Here is a 16,465-nt window from a genome sequence, read left to right as displayed (position 1 = left end):
CCAATCGAAAGCCGGACCAGGGACACTGTTCCCGGCGATAAATTCACCGGTCAGGCATCGATAATGCAAAACTGATATTTCCCACCCGACGAGTGGCTTCGTTCGGACTAATATTCATCAACGTTTGGACGAGTACAATTAATTATATTTGTACAATTGTATCAGCAAATATTTCTTCGCTTGTTGCAAATTATTATCTCATCTTTCCATCGTTCCATTAAAAATTTCCTCAATTCAAGAGTTTCATGCTAATCGTTAGAGTTTTACGCGTTAAATCACAAATAGAAATGATCAACAACGCGGAAGCCTGTAAAACATCCAAAGTAGAGTAACGTTCAGCAACTCGAAGAAATTTCTGCCTGGGCTTCGCGTCCACGGTGAATATAATATAAAAATCCATAAAAATCCTAAAGGGTCTGCCGATCGTCGACGGTTTTTAATCGCCGCTGATATTTTTCCAGCGAAAAACCTGGGTGGAAAACAGGAACGGCGAACCATCGAAAGTAAATTAAACGTGGAACCGCGGCGCGGCGCAGAAAGAATAGGGGAAATTTCGAGCGTAACACCGGAAGTTGCCGCTCGTCTGAAAAAACGTGACAACGCGTGGCTCGTCCTCTTCCCTGTAACATCTGTTTTTCTCGTTCCTCTTTTGCCGGACGCACGGTTCCGCGGGAACGTTTTTTTTTTTTTGTTTCTTTCTTTCCCTCTCTCTCTCTCTCTCTCTCTCTCTCTCTCTCTCTCTCTCTCTTCCCTTTCGCCGGGATGATATGAAGGTTTTACCGCGTCGTCACAGAAGAGTTATCGGAGGAATCTTTGTGGAAGAGGGGGGTGGAAGTTTTTTGTTTTCTGGGTCGAGTGGAGAGAACGACACACCGGTGAAAAAAATCGCTGCTGGGAATTCGGACGAGCCGCGCTAGAGCTCCCGGCCCGGAGCACCCGTCGGCGATTTTAACTCTGTGATTTGGCAAATTGGAAGAGTGCGAGGCGACATTCGCCCTTTGATTTTCCCCACCCCGCCCGGTTCAAAGGACCCGGGTTTTCGCTATCGATTCTGTTCCGATAGAAACACAACCGTGATCGGGTTTCGTCTAGCCTTCCCTTCTTTCTGCTCCGTTTAAATATTACGAAGGTAAATGGGTATGTTAAAATCGGCGCGTATCGTATCGCCGAAAATAATATCGGACGAATATCGACCGACGAAGTTGAAACTGGCCACGAAAACGAAATTCCAACCAGTTCTGACCAACGTTGCGTACGTCAAAGAGGAACGTCTTCGTGTTTTCGTTAAATCATCGACGAATATCCTTCTCCTAAATTATTCAAAATCACGTTGAAATACACTGTGCAAGAAAAGAAGAGTCGACGTTCTTGGACGTTCTAAAACTGCTGTTTTAGCTTTTGCAATTACGTGAACTTTTGACATCTGACATCTGTTTGCGATAGCTTCACTTGACGCCGCTCCCATCGACTGTACGTCGTGGCCGTTTTTATCAAAGCTTAAGCTTAAAACCATTTGAAAGAAGCAACAAATTTACTCAATATTCGCGAGTATATACAAGCGGAATATTGTTTTATAAATTCGTGGAATTTATAACGCGTCATTTGAGGAACATAACTCCAACTGGACAGCGCGATCCAGTGGCGTGACCTTGCAAGAATAAAACAGCAGCGCACACACAGTGCATTTAAATGGAAAGTCGCTCTCTCTCTCTCTCTCTCTCTCTCAATTGTGGAATCAAATTCTTCGAAAAATTCTCGTGTAACCCCTTTGCTCTGTGCAACAACTACCCGATGCTATCTGATCTATCATGTTATCACAGCAAATCAAACGTTCGCCTAGAGGACCTCGATAATAAAAGCTAGCTAAAATTCGAGCTGGTATTTCGATATCACAAATGTAGTAGTAACCGTTAGAAAATATCACTGCTGAATATATACGTCGTTATCAGAGAGTGTGTTTTGTAAAAAAAATATATATATATATATATACATACGTGTATACACATCGTTCGTTGTCGATCGATATCGAAAGTGTAAACGTAATAATTATAATAGCGACAACTACCAAATATATATCGTAATTAGTCGAAAGGATCGAACTGATAACGCGAGCCGTATGTGCTTCAGAATTGTAGTCGATGCTTGAAATATACATAAAGTTATCGATTATTATCACACGTTGTTTCGTTAAGGTTTTTCGCTAAATCGTCGTCGAAAACTTTCAAGGAACCAACGACATAAAGATCCTCGGGAATTAACAAAGTACGGATAAAAACGTACGTCCTCGTCTCTTCGTTGTCAAGTTTCCTGAACACGATGTCTAATGTAACAAGTATGTATCCGATAGTATCTACCTGAACTAATTGTAAGATGATAAATGCAACTTCTTGTCGTTTCCACACGTGGATGACTGAATTCGATACAACGTTGCGTTTCGTTGAAATATTTGGCACTGTCGGTTGTGACACCAAGTCCGGAGTGGAAAATTCGTGTATCGAACAATTTCGAATCGTAGATCGACAGATCGCGGGATATTCTTATTGCGTGAGAATTCGTATTTTCATGAAAATGTAATTTAAGGGAACGGATCTTCAAAGGTTACTCTTCTCTCGTCATTGACTGTTAAACTTTGGATATTTCGTATTTGTATTTTCGCGTCTTCGAATCATTGACAATCCGCGGAACTTTAAGTTTCACGATAACCATCTAAATGAATAAATCCGATAACGGTTGCCTAATAAAAATGCTGCCGTTCGTTTCGTTATATTATTAACTCGATGAAAATAAAATAACGCGGTCGTCGGGTTCGTTCCATTGAGGATGTTTTCTTAGCACATTTCACGCGCCAATAGCTTTCATTTATTTCTCGTTTTATTATTACTATATATATATATATTTCCCTACCAATTTCTAGCTGTCAAAATATTTGCGCAACTATCTGCTGGAAATATTTGCCAATATAACCATTTAATATTTCATTTAAATATTTGCCACTGTGTTTTGTGTGTCGACTTTCGTAATTATGACTGTAACACCCGTTTAGAAGTGACGGATGGAAATCAAGAGACGACGGGAATAAAAACAACGCTGGCAGATACTGAAACCGATTTTCTCCAAGCTCCGCTGGCTAAACTAAATCTAAATATTCGTTCGTCGTTCCAGACCGATCGACGTCAGTGTACGCTAAATAAATATCTCTTTTTATTATTTTAAAGGTATCGATATCACAGTTTAAAGAATATACACACACACACACGTATATAGTTTTCGTTGCACAAGTAATTTCTAAAAATCACTCGTTTCTCTCTCTCTCTCTCTCTCTCTCTCTCTCTCATTTTGTTTACAACCATCATTCGATAACTTCGAGTCGAAGATCTACGGAATCTATCGGAAAAATCCAAGAAAAATACTTTCTTATTCAAAATACCGGTATCACAGATCAAATAATATCCTCCTCGTCAGAAACGGTGTTGCTTGAGAGAACTAAACGAAGCAGCCTGGCTCTAAAATGATCACGAATCCTCCAGAACACTCGAGTCAGAGATCTCATCCAATCCGTGTGCGAAATCATCTCGTGACGGGAGATCTGTTAGAATGAGAAATTAATTAACTTGAAATTCTGCCGATATAACCAGAGACAAATCTATCCTGATGAATCCTATTATGTGCCTATTGCGTTGCGACGATAACTCGTAAACCCATAGATCCTCTCAAAATCTATAAAAATACCTGTATATATACACACACGCACGCACATATATATATATATATATATATATATATAAAAGGAAAAGTAACAAGGGAGGATAGTAACTTAAGGATCGCGATGGCGAGTAGCGAGGGGGATAGTTTCTCTCGCGCGCGAGCAGAGAACGATCCTCGAAGCACGGCCGGTGGTAGCACGCCGGAGCAGGAAACGTCAAGCACAGTCGGTCTTTCAGTGACAGAACGATTTGCAGCTTCCCTCGGCCGTCCATAACGCAGTAAATCTGGCGTGCAGTGGAAATGGAGCGGCAACGGGCGGACGTGGTTGCCTGTATAAAAGCTAACAGAGGCATCAGGCGTCATGGAACTATTTTCCTTAATCCTTGGATCGTTAATCACGCACGAGAGACGGACACGATACGCAATCCTGTCGACCGGCGTTTTTTTGTTCTTTTATTTTTTTTCTTTTCTCTTTTTTTTTTTTTTTACTTTTTTCACTTTTCTCCTTTTTTTCCCCCCTTTGAGAGACAGAGAGAAAGAGAGAGTGAGAGCGCACGGGATGGACAAACCAGCGTAAATTAAAAGTCTCGCCGCATTTGTATTCGCGCCTCCTTCTCCTTCGTTCTTTTCCCCCCTTTTTTTTTGCAGTTTTTTCCATTTTCTTTCACCCGCTCATTTCTCTCTTTCTCTCTCTCTTTTTGTCTGTTTCTTTATCTCTCTCCTTTCTCTCCTTCCTAAGCGCGCAAGCGTTCTCCTTTCTCTTCGCTTCTTTTTCCTTTTTTTTCTTTTTTTTTTTCGCTTAATTCTTTTTCTATTTTTTGTTTTGGTTTGTTTGAAACTCGTTGACATTCGTTGGACATGTTCTCTACCCACTTACCACCGCTTCTTTTTCTCTCACCGTCCTCTTCCCTCCTTTTCTAGTTTGCAGTTACTCCCTTACCGACTGACTCACGCTCGAGTCAATCCGCACCTCGTCCTCCTTCGTTTCTCGTTCTTTCTATCGTCTGTCGTCGGGACGATTATTCCGCTTCGCGTTGCAAAACTTACACCCTTAATCGGACTCGACTATATAGATTTTATCATGTAATTGTATCATATAATTATACGTAAATTTATCGACTAAACCGAGCTGTCGCGGCGCCGGGCCAGCTCGCTCGCTCGAGATCTTTGTCTCTTCTAGATCGTTTTACAGATCCAGCACGCGAGCTAAGCATTCGCTATCGTAGTCTTCGCTATTTATTTATTTATTTATTTTTTTTTTTCTTTCTTTGGCACCGTGAATCCTCCATTTTCTTCTCGCGATTCTGCTGGACGCCGGGCCGCGATCGTTTTGGCTCTCGTTACGTAGCACCTTCGTCATTCGACTTCGTTTCACGAATGCGCGATACACACACAGCAGCAAGTGCGTCATAAATTACTAGCTAAATGACTAAACGTTAGTTTTGACGGGAATCGGGCAACCTGGCCTCGCAAGGATCGAGCTCATTCTTTTTCTTTCATTTCTTGCAAATGAATGTCGTTCCTCCGTCCGAATTGTGGTCGGACTTTTTTCCTTTTCCCTCTTTTTCTGTTACATCTCTGCGGCTATAAAGACGTATCGCGCGACGTGATCGCGTTTGCCCACGGGAGTTACAGAGAGGCAACGTGGAATCCACACGCGGGTGAAAGATCGACTTGAACTTGGTACGAAACCGCGGTCAATTTGGGGTCGTTTATGCACTTTGCGCTCGATGCGGCGACGTTCGATTGGAAACGACAATTTCCTCGGCTTGTTGTATCCTTACAATACACAAATGCGATCGAAAAAGATGAGTATCGATATCGATGGTCGAATTATTTCTGAGTTACAAAGAAAAGTTACACCTTCACTCGTCGTATATACTTTCTTCGTCTATTTCCGAATCCTATTTCCTATTTTCATGTTATATCGTCAAGTGAGTAAAGCGGTAAATTTCGAGGATGTTCGAACTCGTCTTTCTGAATTATTTACAGAGAGAGAAAGCAGTCTAAGCAGCAAGAGTAGCGCACACACACGCACGTGTAATCGTGTAATTCAGAAATAATTTTCTCCAAACTTGAAAAGAGAAGAAACGAAAGAGGCAAAAAAAAAAAAAAAAAAAAAAAAAAAAAACGAAAAAGAAAGAAGAAACAGAAAAAAAAATCGTCGGAATCGAACGCAAAGAGCTAATCTCGATCTCTCCCAGCATTCCCGCTCCCGGTTTCAGGTTTGAGCAACGATCACGAAATCACAGCGTTCGCTAAAACGAGGCAAGTTGTGTACAAGAATAAAATATAGAAGAACATTCTGTTTACGCATCCTTCACAGCTATATGTCGTATCCCACGATCCTCCCGTGGGCTAAGCGACAGCCGCAGCTTGTCCCTTAGATGCGTTCGCGTTCGTGGAAATATCAAATCACCGGCGACGCGAGAGCCAGCTGAGAGGAATCACATCGTCGTCGTTTTCTCGCATTTGTCGCGCGTCGTTCGCTGTAACGCTCGCGGTATCGATCGCCGGGACGGAGCGAAAGATCGACGCAAGCTATGCGATAAACTTTCACTCAAAAGTAAACGAGACATTGGCACTGGGACGGCACGTTTGCAACAACGATCGCTGTAGATCTCATTACTTATCCTTAATTTAATGTCTATTTTAGAAGACGGAATAACGCGCCGAATAATTTACCGTCCGTCCGGGTGATCGATCTTCGTTCTCAACGGAGGACGCGTCCATCGTCTACGGATCCCTCTCTCTCCCTCTCTCCTTTGACCTGTTCACCAGGCGAACAGCTAACGTAGCTTCGTGAATAGTTAAAGCGCGACGAGAGGTTCGGGTTTTCGGTCGTAACCCCCCCCCCCCCCCCCCCCCCTCCAGGTCAGGGAACCGGACGGAAGTTGTTGGTCGATCTCGCGATCGACAGCGATCCAGCGGTCCGATGGGAGATGAACGCTACGCGAACGACTAACAAGTGTAAGTGTATTTTCGGCGATCCTCGAGGATTTGGGAGAGTTGTTTGTGGACCAATACACGCTATATGTATAATATATATATATATATATATATATATATATATATATATATATATATATATATATACACACACATATATATATATATATATATATATATATATATATATATATATATATATATACACACACATATATATGTATACATATATATATGTATACATACGCTGTGGAACCCTCGAAATTACGGAAACGAGTGAAACGACGTGGCTCGCTTGCGAGGCCAGCCTCCCAAGAGAGAATGAGCCGGCACTCTCGTTTCTGCGCTCGCGCATATATATATGCATATATATATACATATGTATGTACGTAATAGTAGATTCACACGCTGGACGATCTATCGTTTCATCGATGTGTACATGCACATGTATATGCATGTGTATGTATATATATATATGCGCACACGTATATCAGGGACATACTTATATACGTATATACACGTAGACGATAGCTGAACGGACACATTTTGGCTAAGAAATGGGTTTCCTCCAAGGACCATAGTGGAGACTACGCGACGACGCATGTGTGGGTATAACCTAGCTTTAGGTCCTCGTTCTACATCTGCGTGACGGCTACAAACGGAGGAAAAAAAAAAAAGAAAAAAAGAAAAAAGGAAACACACACACACGCTTTATTGCTAGGTCGCTAGGTTTAAAAAGGATACACGGCTGGCTTTCCAAGGCACCGGCTACGCTTCCGGAAAGCGCCTGGGCGCTGTGATTCGCGCCTATCCCTCGCGTTTTACTACAAAGCCGAAAGCGCGTCGCTGCCTTCTTGCGGGACGAGAAGTCTACTGTTTCTTCTACCTTTTGTACGCGATTTTTGATCACCGGTGGCGAACGTTCGTAGCTACAAACGTATACGTTCTATACTGTACGTTAAAATTTTATTGAGTCAGTGTCGCATCGAATGGCGTGTTCTCGGTTCAATTATCATATCTTCGAAATCCTTTGGATTTCTCGAGAACCGAACACGTCTCATCATTGTCGAGATACGATCGTTTCTAATCAGACTTGTCAAATCGAATTGATTAATTACTCGTTGGGATATTTTGTTGAATCAGAGTCACATCGAATGATGTCAATTTAAATACCGTATTTTGAAATTTCTTGAATTTTTCGAGAACTGAATGTCCGACACGAGAGACGATAATTTCTAATCAGATTCGTTAAATCTGTAAATAATCACGGAAAAATTGTGCGGGAAATGGTACTCGTTAAAATTTTATCGAATCAGCGTCATATTCGAATGGCACGTTCTCGATTCAATCGTTGTATTTTGAAATTTCTTGAATTTTTCGAGAACTGAATGTCCGACACGAGAGCATTGATCATTTCGAATCAGAATTTCGTCAAATCGAATTACAAAGAAAATTTTTAAATTAATATTATTTATGTATCCCGACAATCTCGATCGGTGCTCCGTGGAACGTTTTGAATCGGCGAGCTGCTCGAACGTCTTGCAATTCGTTTTAAAGATGGGAAACACCAAGGCGCGAGCACACGTTGATGTTTCAGGTGAAATTGTCAAGGAGGAAACTGCTCGTGACATTCGCAGTCTGGCCTGTACGACTCGAGTGGCTAATTAATTTCGGAGGAAGAATAGCAAACATGATTGTTTCTCGCGAGACGTTGCCTCGCGAGAATCCTCCACTTGTAACGAATAATCTCCAGTTACACGCGCAAAGCGAACTGCGTTCCCGGCTCTCGTTTTATTAATTAATTCTTGAAACTCAATATTTCGCGACACGTTAAACGTTTGAACGTTCAGGCAATTAGACAATTTGTCTAGTTTCTATGAAACTACCGTGTGGAAATTGTGCAAATCGTGTCTTTCGTATATACGGTCGACTCGATGGCTTGGAAATAACCTCCGTTCTCCAAAAAGGAACGTAATAAAGGAAACGAGATCGGAGACTAATTAAAAATTTCGTTTTTAAAACAAGCAAAAGTTCCATTGCGCAGATAAATTTCAATCGTCCAGAGATACCATTCTTCCGCAACGCTGTGTCAACACTTTCTCGATGAAACAAAAAGAACGAAACTCTAAGGATACGACAAACTCTAAAGTTATACCCTTAACTAGCTGCAAGTGTGTCTCGTCTCTTTAATGGAGTTGCCAGCACAATGAAAAATTTATACCGGCACTTGTGCACAAGTTATAATCAAGCTGTTTAAACGCTGCACCCATCGATTGAAAAGTTGAGAATGTATTAAAACAAAATTACTTATAATTGTACGTGTAACGTGTAATACGAAACGATTCGATGTGAAATATTTCAGACTCTCAGAGTGCAGCCGTTATAGATCGGAACAATCTGCAAAAATCCAATTTCAGCTTTGCAAAGTTTCAAAAAATAAAGATTCTCTATTTTCTGAATTTTCCCCTCAGTAAAAATCAGCCGAGATTTTTCGCGTTGAATCGCCACCGGAATCGGCACCACAAATCGATGTATGTGCGCCAGGGGCTACGATATTTTTCCACTAGATTCCCACTCGCAAGATGCTTCTCGTCCAACCAGAAGTCGCCTCGACGTACATACGCCCTCGACCGCGCGGCATACGGAAGAATGATCGTTATCGCGTGCACTGTATAAAAATCGCATCGATTACGCAGACACCTATTACGTAAACGAGTAGATCGCTCGTTGGTGGTGCACGAAGACGAAGAGGACGAACAAATAAAAAAAAAAAAAAAAAAAAAAAAAAAAAAAAAGGAAGAAAAAAAAAACGAGCCGTCACCTCGTCGACATCCGTCGCGTTCTTTGGTTTTCCTTTTTCTTTTCCAATCTTTTATCACAAAAGTTAGTCTCACTAACGTTAACGTAGAAATCCTGCGTTTCCCCTCCATTTTCCTTCTTTCTTCTCTCTTCGATTTTCACCTCGTTCTCTCGTACGTTGTCCGTGATCACGCACGTTCGACCATCGTCGCCGACGATCTCTTCGCTCTTCGCTTTTTCACTCTTTCTCTGTAATTGACTCGCCTCGATGGGCCTGGATGGATACACGGTTGGTTCTCCTCTTCCATTTTCTCGTATTCCGCGCGTTTCCTTTTTTCTTCTCTCTTTCTTTTTTTTTTCTTTTTCTTCCGAATCTTCCCTTCCCTTCGTTCGCACACCAAAGAGAGGAAAGAACTCGCGAAAAGAATCGCAGATCCGACGCAGCCTCGAATCGGATGGATCCGAGGACGCGAAGAATCCGTGCGCGAAGCTTACTTTAATCGTTAATCTTAAAAATACGCCGACCTTCCTCGTCCTACGTAGTTTCACGAACGGAATCGCCCTCGTTCGACTCCGAGGGTGGCGGATATTTCGCGGATGAACTTTCGGAGACTACGTTCTCGCGTACGTTAACGTCCCTTCACTCGGTCTGCTCGTCCCCTGCTTGCTTCTCTATCCCTTACGATTGCTCGAACGAATTCCACGCGAGTGGAGACGGGTAATTACGTCTCGTATCTATCGTATCGAGTATCTCTGACTGAGATCGGAGGGGAAATGTGTTGTTCCACGTCGCGAGAGAAATTGGCGCGCGTCAAGCAAGAATCGCCACGGAATCGCGAACGAGCGAAAGAATCGCGTTGACGTTTTAAAAAAAAATTCCTACGGCGGTTCGATTGAAAGTTGTCGACGTGGAACGACGACACGTTCCCGGCGTTGGGGAATTTCAAAAACGTTCTAAGCGTTCGAGCCGTTGGAGGAGGACGCAGCAGCGAGTGAGAGGAACGTTCGTACGACCCACGCAGTTTAGCGTTGGTGTATGTGGGTGGTCAGATGCTTGGACAGGTAGTCCGCCCTGGCGAAGCATTTGCCGCACATCTCGCAGTGGTAGGGCCTCTCGCCGGTGTGGATGCGAAGGTGCCTGGTGAGGTCGCTCTTGCCGCCGAACGCTCGGCCGCAGAACAGGCAGACGAACGGACGTTCGCCGGTGTGTTTACGCACGTGGAGCTTCAGGTTCTCCTTCGATCGGACGCACTTACCGCAGAAGGGGCAAGCGAAGCGACGCTCGCGCCTGTCCACCTCGTGGCTGCTGCGCGCCAGGCTGATCACCGGGTCCGTGTGCTCCGAACGATCGTCGTCCACCGCGTTGTCGTCCGCCTCGCCGACCTCGCTTGTACCACCGACGGCCGACCCGCTGTTTCCGGTCGTGGTGGCGCTCGCCTCGGTCATCTGCACCTCGACCGCCTCGCCGGGATTCTCCTGCACGCTGGCCGTCTCCGAGACGCTCTCCTCGCGAGCGTTCTCGCGAGCGAACGTGCCGCGCGTCTCCTCCTCCTCGCCGGGGTTGGTGGTCGTGTCGCTACCGGTCTCCACCTGCGACGGTTCCCCGGTGCTGGACACCTGGTCGCTCCTCTCTGCAGCCGCCGACACGGACATCGCGCTGCTCTGCGGCTCCGGGGCGCGTTGCAGCCGTTCGAGCGCGTGGTTCAGCCGGTGCTTCTTGAAGGACTTGAGGTACCTGAACTGCATGCCGCAGACGTCGCAGGTGAACAGCTTGTCGGCCGGCAAGCGGGCACGATGGTTCTGCTCCCGGTGTTTCACGTAAGCGGAGCGGTAACGATAGCGTTGGCCGCATTGCTCGCAGGTGAACGGCTTGTCGTCGCTGGCTTGGCCGGCGTGCTGCAGCAACGCGTGCCGTTCCAGCAACCAGGCGGAAGGGAACGTAGCCAGACAGACGCCGCAACGACGCGCCAATCCCGCCAAACCGGCGAAACCGCCGTGACCTAGCAGCGAACCGCTTCCGCCGCTCGTCCGTTCCACCAGGGCGCCCCAACCGCCTGCCTCCAACCCGAGGGCCAGCGACACCTGAAATCATCGTCGTTCGTTTGAAATACGGAGCACGTGGCCTGATCCAGCCACGCGGATCACTGCTTCTCTCGATCAATGGAGGACACCAGGGCACCAGGGACATTATTTTTGGAACATGGTTGCGGAGCATGGTTTTGGGCGTTATTTATAGTGTGGCTGACGTGGAAATGCGAGCAATCGATGATTGACGGATTAACCCTTTGGCTACTGATTGGAGCTTAAAGGCCAGCTTTTAAAAAATTTGCTTTCGGGTAAGCCCACTGGCGCTTAACTTGCCTCGATCCGCCGAAACGAGAGGCCCCTCGCTTCACCACGTTGCTCGAATCAACGTTGCGCCTACGTTGATATCTAATGAAACAAATTTTACAAAAATACAGCTCGTAAATCGAAAGGTAACAATACTAACGATTTTCGTCTGACGAAAATGCAAAGGCATTTTCCGTCTGCGTACGTGAACGATGTAACAATTCGGAAAAATCAAAGACAAAAATGTGTAGACGGTGTGAATGAAAACATAACAGAAGAAGGGAGAATGTAAGAAATCTAATGTAGAATTACCCGCTGACCCATGTACTAGATTATTAGATATATTATATGAAACAATGCTCAAAGTTATGCTGTCAAGTTTTTAGTACATTCACTGACAATTTAATACAGAAAACGAATAAATAAATAACGTTGGCTCGATTATCGTAGTGCGATTCAATGTTCTGGTTATTTCAATATACTTTCTGACGAAAAGTTTCGTCGTTTTCACAGTGTATCTCGCGATTGAACTCCTACTACGCGTTAAAGTCTGCCGTAGCGAAAGGGTTAAGGGAATGGACAACAATGGATCATTGATCTCGGAAGATTGTAGCAAGAGTATCGATCGCAAGTGTATTTTGTAACACGCTATGTGCTTCTTCTTTTTTTTTTATCTAGTTTAAAAGTTTCATCTACGTTTATCTATGTACATTTAGACGCAAGCAAAAGATTTAGAAACGTAAGAGAAATACATGCGGTACTGACGTGCATCGCGGGAATAGATAAAGAGGGTAAACTTACCAATGTGTTTGTATACTTAGCGCGCGAGATAGTTCTTCGTTTCATCGGCTTTTACATGGACATCGAAGTGGTAGTACAACATATATATATATATATACAATGTAATGTAATGTTTGTTAAATAAATTCAAAAAGTTTGTTAAAAAATGCCAAATAATAATAGAAAATTAAGGATAATTAGTATAGTTCTAGTTGACTTCTTGCCTCTTTGCGGTTATTTTACTATTAATTATAAAAGTGTATATATATATATGCTAACAACGAGTCAAATTTGATATAATTTTACATAATTGAAATTTGAAAATGATTTTAATACAGTTTCTCATTTTGCCCTGAAAATTAAGAATCAACAATTATTAAACATAATGGACACATGAGATTATTATGAGTTTTCAATTTTATCGAGAATAATAATAATAACATATCAACGAAATGCACGTAATAAATATATTGAAAGATAAGAACGCATAGAGAAATAAATGAATAAAGTTTAATAACTCTTGTACGTGTAATAAATGTGCGTCTTTCAAATCGCAGAAACTCCGTGCGTGTAGTTTGTCGCATTCGTGACTCGTGTTCTTCACGATTCGTTGGTAAACGAGACGGCAAGGTGTTTGGAAAGATACTAAACGTTAGGAGAAGAAAATGGAGAGCAAACCACGTTCGGGAAGCGAGAAGGTTGAAAAGTATCGTATTAGCAAGCGACGAGAAGCTGTTGTGAGATACACACAGAGAGCGGTCAGGCGGTAAGAAAGACATCAAAGGTTCAATGACCTATTGTTAACACAAACAGTTTGCAGCTTTTATTTCACAAATCGTTAATTTACAACTATGATATGCATTCGTTCGCCTAAGAACCGAAACAGAAAAACGTCATTTTACACAAAACAAGGCGGTAGTACCCATAATGATCAAGAACGCGTGTCAACATGGTGAAGTTTAGTTTACGGACAAGTCTTTCTCTCCGGTTTCATTTTCTCAAAAACGAGAAGAGAGATCTTGATGATTATTAATCGCGTCACAACGATTACGCGTGTATCGCCTCGAACATTGCTTTTTCTGTCTCTCTCTCTCTCTCTCTCTTTCTCTCTCTCTCTCTCTCTCTCTCTCTTTCCTTTTTCTCTCTTCGCTGTCGCAACCATTTTATCAAACCACATTACACGCCGCCAAAAAACACGCGCAAGCTGCGACCGACAAGCTCCATCGAAAGGAAATCTCGCGGCCGAAAATCAACCGTCGTGTCCCGTTTCCATTTCGCGTTCTAAACATCTCTTTGCGTGGATTTGCGCCAAAGAAAAAAAGAAAAAAAGAAATAACATAAATGTTCACCGAACTGTCTCGATTTCGCTATCAACAACATCGCCAAATTTTTCCTTTTCCTTTCTTCTTTTTTCTTTTCTCTTTTTCTTTTTTTCACCGAGATCGCAGCTCGAACGCGTATTCGAGCAACCAACGATGGACATCGTGTGTGTGTGTGTGTGTGTGTGTGTGTGTCTGTGTTCTCACGAGCGGCGTACCTATGTCTTTGTTTGTGTGGTGTGCGCGAGAGAGCTTCCTTTCTTTAGCGATTTTCCGCGTGTACGTGTGTGTCGGTGTTAGATTTCTTTTCTTTTCTTTTTTTTTTCGTTCACTTTCGCTTGGTTCTTTCTCTTTTTTTGTTTTTCTTTTTCTTTCTTTTTTTCGTTCGTTTACGTCGATCCTCCTTGCTCGCTCGCGAGGAGGGAACTTTGGAAACAGCGCATAAACATTAACGTCGTGCTTTGCCTTTCTTCGTTTCATCCTTTCAACATCCGGAGACGATAGAACGGTGGGAATCGCGAGTACAACGAACGCCAGAAAGACGCATAAGCTTTCGGAGCACCATTTCTAGTTTTCTTTTTTCCTTTCTCTCTCTCTCTCTCTCTTTATCTGTTTCTATCCTCTGACTCTGGTGTGATCGTTCAGATATCTCGCAAGATCCGCGCGAGATATTACGATCGATCGAGACAACGAAACGATGGACGCGTGACGCGATGGTGGTCGATGATGGTGGTGGTGGTCGCGATACGTACACACATGCATATATTCGATCGTTGCCTCGAGACGATCGTCGCCAGCAGAGGAGTGAATTGCGAAAACGAGACGCGTCGATTCGTTCGCGTTACCTGGCCCATCGCTACGAGACGTTGCGATGATCGCGCCTCGATAATTCATGTACGTGTCCTATCGCCGGCTAAGCCACAGTATCTAAGATCAGCAAGGTCGCGTTAGAGTGTTTCTAGGTACATCACGCGACGCCTTGTCTACGTACTGGGTGATACCCAACGTCGTGGAACGAGCGCGATTATGGGACAGTGCCTCGAACGAAAAAGCACCGATATCGAATCCGATATATAACCACGAATATATTTTCTTTTTAACTCGTGTTCTTTCCTTTTTTTCTTCTTTTCGGATGTTTGATGAATTGATTATCAATGGGATAGGAAAATTACAAGTAGCATTGGCACCTTTCTGGCGATATCTTCGCGTGAAAGCAAACGACGCGTTAGCAAAATCTGTTTCCATAAATATAATACGGTGGGTCAACAGTTTCTTCCCACTTATTGTTTTTAATAAAATATCAAGATCATATAAGAAGAAACTTAGAGAATTTTATTAATTTTAATTTAAATTTAACTTCAAACGCGTGATTTTTGTTTCATTACGTTTCAAAAATTGTTTCCTTAAAATCGTTTGAAAAATTATTTCCTTAAAATGTCGAGAAAGATGTATAATGAAAAAGTTGCGGATTCATTTTTGACCCACCCTGTGTCTCGAGGTGTGTACGAGACACAATAGCAAATTTTCACCATTGAGTTGTATAACAATAGTTGTATAAAGAAATATAAAAATTCGAGAGTCGAAAAAGTATCGACACGCTTGTAATTCCAGTGCTTAACTGGCGTGTTGCTAGAAACATTGCAAAATATCGTTTCGTAAGTACTGGAATGACGTCACGCTTGTCGTCGAACTGTTAAAAATATTTTTTATCCCGTTTAAATATATCGTAGAGCTGCAAAAGGAAACCCTCGTGCGTCGATATCTCCCTTTTGACTCTCGAATTTTCATGTCACTCGTATTATTATTGTACAACTCGTCGTTGGGAAATTGCTGCTGCGTACACTCTGGAAACAATTAACAATTTTGTCAATGTATCGTTTATTTTCACGAAAATATTGCAAGAAAACTAGCGGCGCCAATACATTTTTTTTTCAAGCCCTTGTTTGCAACAGAAACATGGGCGAACGCATCATTCGTTACTTAAAAGTTCCTAAGAAGAAAAAGAAAAAAAAAAAAAAAAAGAAACGAAAGAACAGAACAATCTTACTAATCGCGCAACGGAGAGGGAATTGAACGCAGTATGTGAATTCATTTCGGCATTAATCGACTCGAACCTTATCCAGCGTTGGCCGTCGCTCAGTCGTTAGTTCGATTAAACGAATAATCGCGTCCGTAAAACTTTCGACGCGCTTAACGCGCCAGCGACAGCGTAAAGCACTAAATGCGGCATAAAGCGCCAGGACGATTTTACTTTTTTTAATTTCTCTCTCGCTCTCTTTCTTTTTTTCTTCAACAACGCGCGTATTATACATGCGTATTATACAATGAATCTCGCCGAAACAAGCGAAAGCACTTCGGCCCGCCATGGATGAACGCATAAACTTGCAACTGGCGTTGCAGTCAACGCGTTGCTCATCGAGGGAACTCTCGCACATATGTACGTACGTACGAGACTTTCGACGTATGATAATCGAATTCGAGCGGTTAAGAAGCGATTTTTTCGCGTGTTGTTTCATTAAAAAAAAAAAAAAAAAAGAGAAAGAAAAAAGCACGACTATTCGTTGCTAGATTGCTGGAATATG

At 43.0% G+C, this 16,465-nt stretch overlaps 2 protein-coding genes and 1 long non-coding RNA gene across 4 annotated transcripts in view; 1 reads left to right on the top strand and 2 right to left on the bottom strand.

Annotated features, from left to right (window-relative positions):
• LOC122530024 overlaps nt 1-16,465 on the top strand; it is a 143,089-nt gene that overhangs the window by 19,284 nt on the left and 107,340 nt on the right. The gene's annotated exons all lie outside the window — the stretch shown is intronic.
• The window catches only part of LOC122530020 (protein bric-a-brac 1-like), a 144,824-nt gene continuing 135,206 nt past the window's right edge, over nt 6,848-16,465 (bottom strand). For both annotated transcript variants that reach the window (XM_043656625.1, XM_043656624.1), the window contains one exon: nt 6,848-11,535. In XM_043656625.1, coding sequence (XP_043512560.1) covers nt 10,477-11,535 — 1,059 coding nt within the window. In that variant the 3' untranslated portion in view covers nt 6,848-10,476. The remainder of the gene's footprint in view (nt 11,536-16,465) is intronic.
• The window catches only part of LOC122530029, an 8,177-nt gene continuing 5,073 nt past the window's right edge, over nt 13,362-16,465 (bottom strand). The window contains exon 2 of the long non-coding RNA XR_006306898.1: nt 13,362-14,078. This is a non-coding gene — a long non-coding RNA (uncharacterized LOC122530029). The remainder of the gene's footprint in view (nt 14,079-16,465) is intronic.

The sequence above is a fragment of the Frieseomelitta varia genome, unplaced genomic scaffold (genome assembly GCF_011392965.1).
Source record: "Frieseomelitta varia isolate USP_RPSP 00005682 unplaced genomic scaffold, Fvar_1.2 scaffold_320, whole genome shotgun sequence".
NCBI classification, from domain to species: Eukaryota; Metazoa; Arthropoda; class Insecta; order Hymenoptera; family Apidae; genus Frieseomelitta; species Frieseomelitta varia.
The sequence above is the reverse complement of the archived record's forward strand: the minus strand, read 5'-3'. Positions and strand labels throughout refer to the sequence as shown.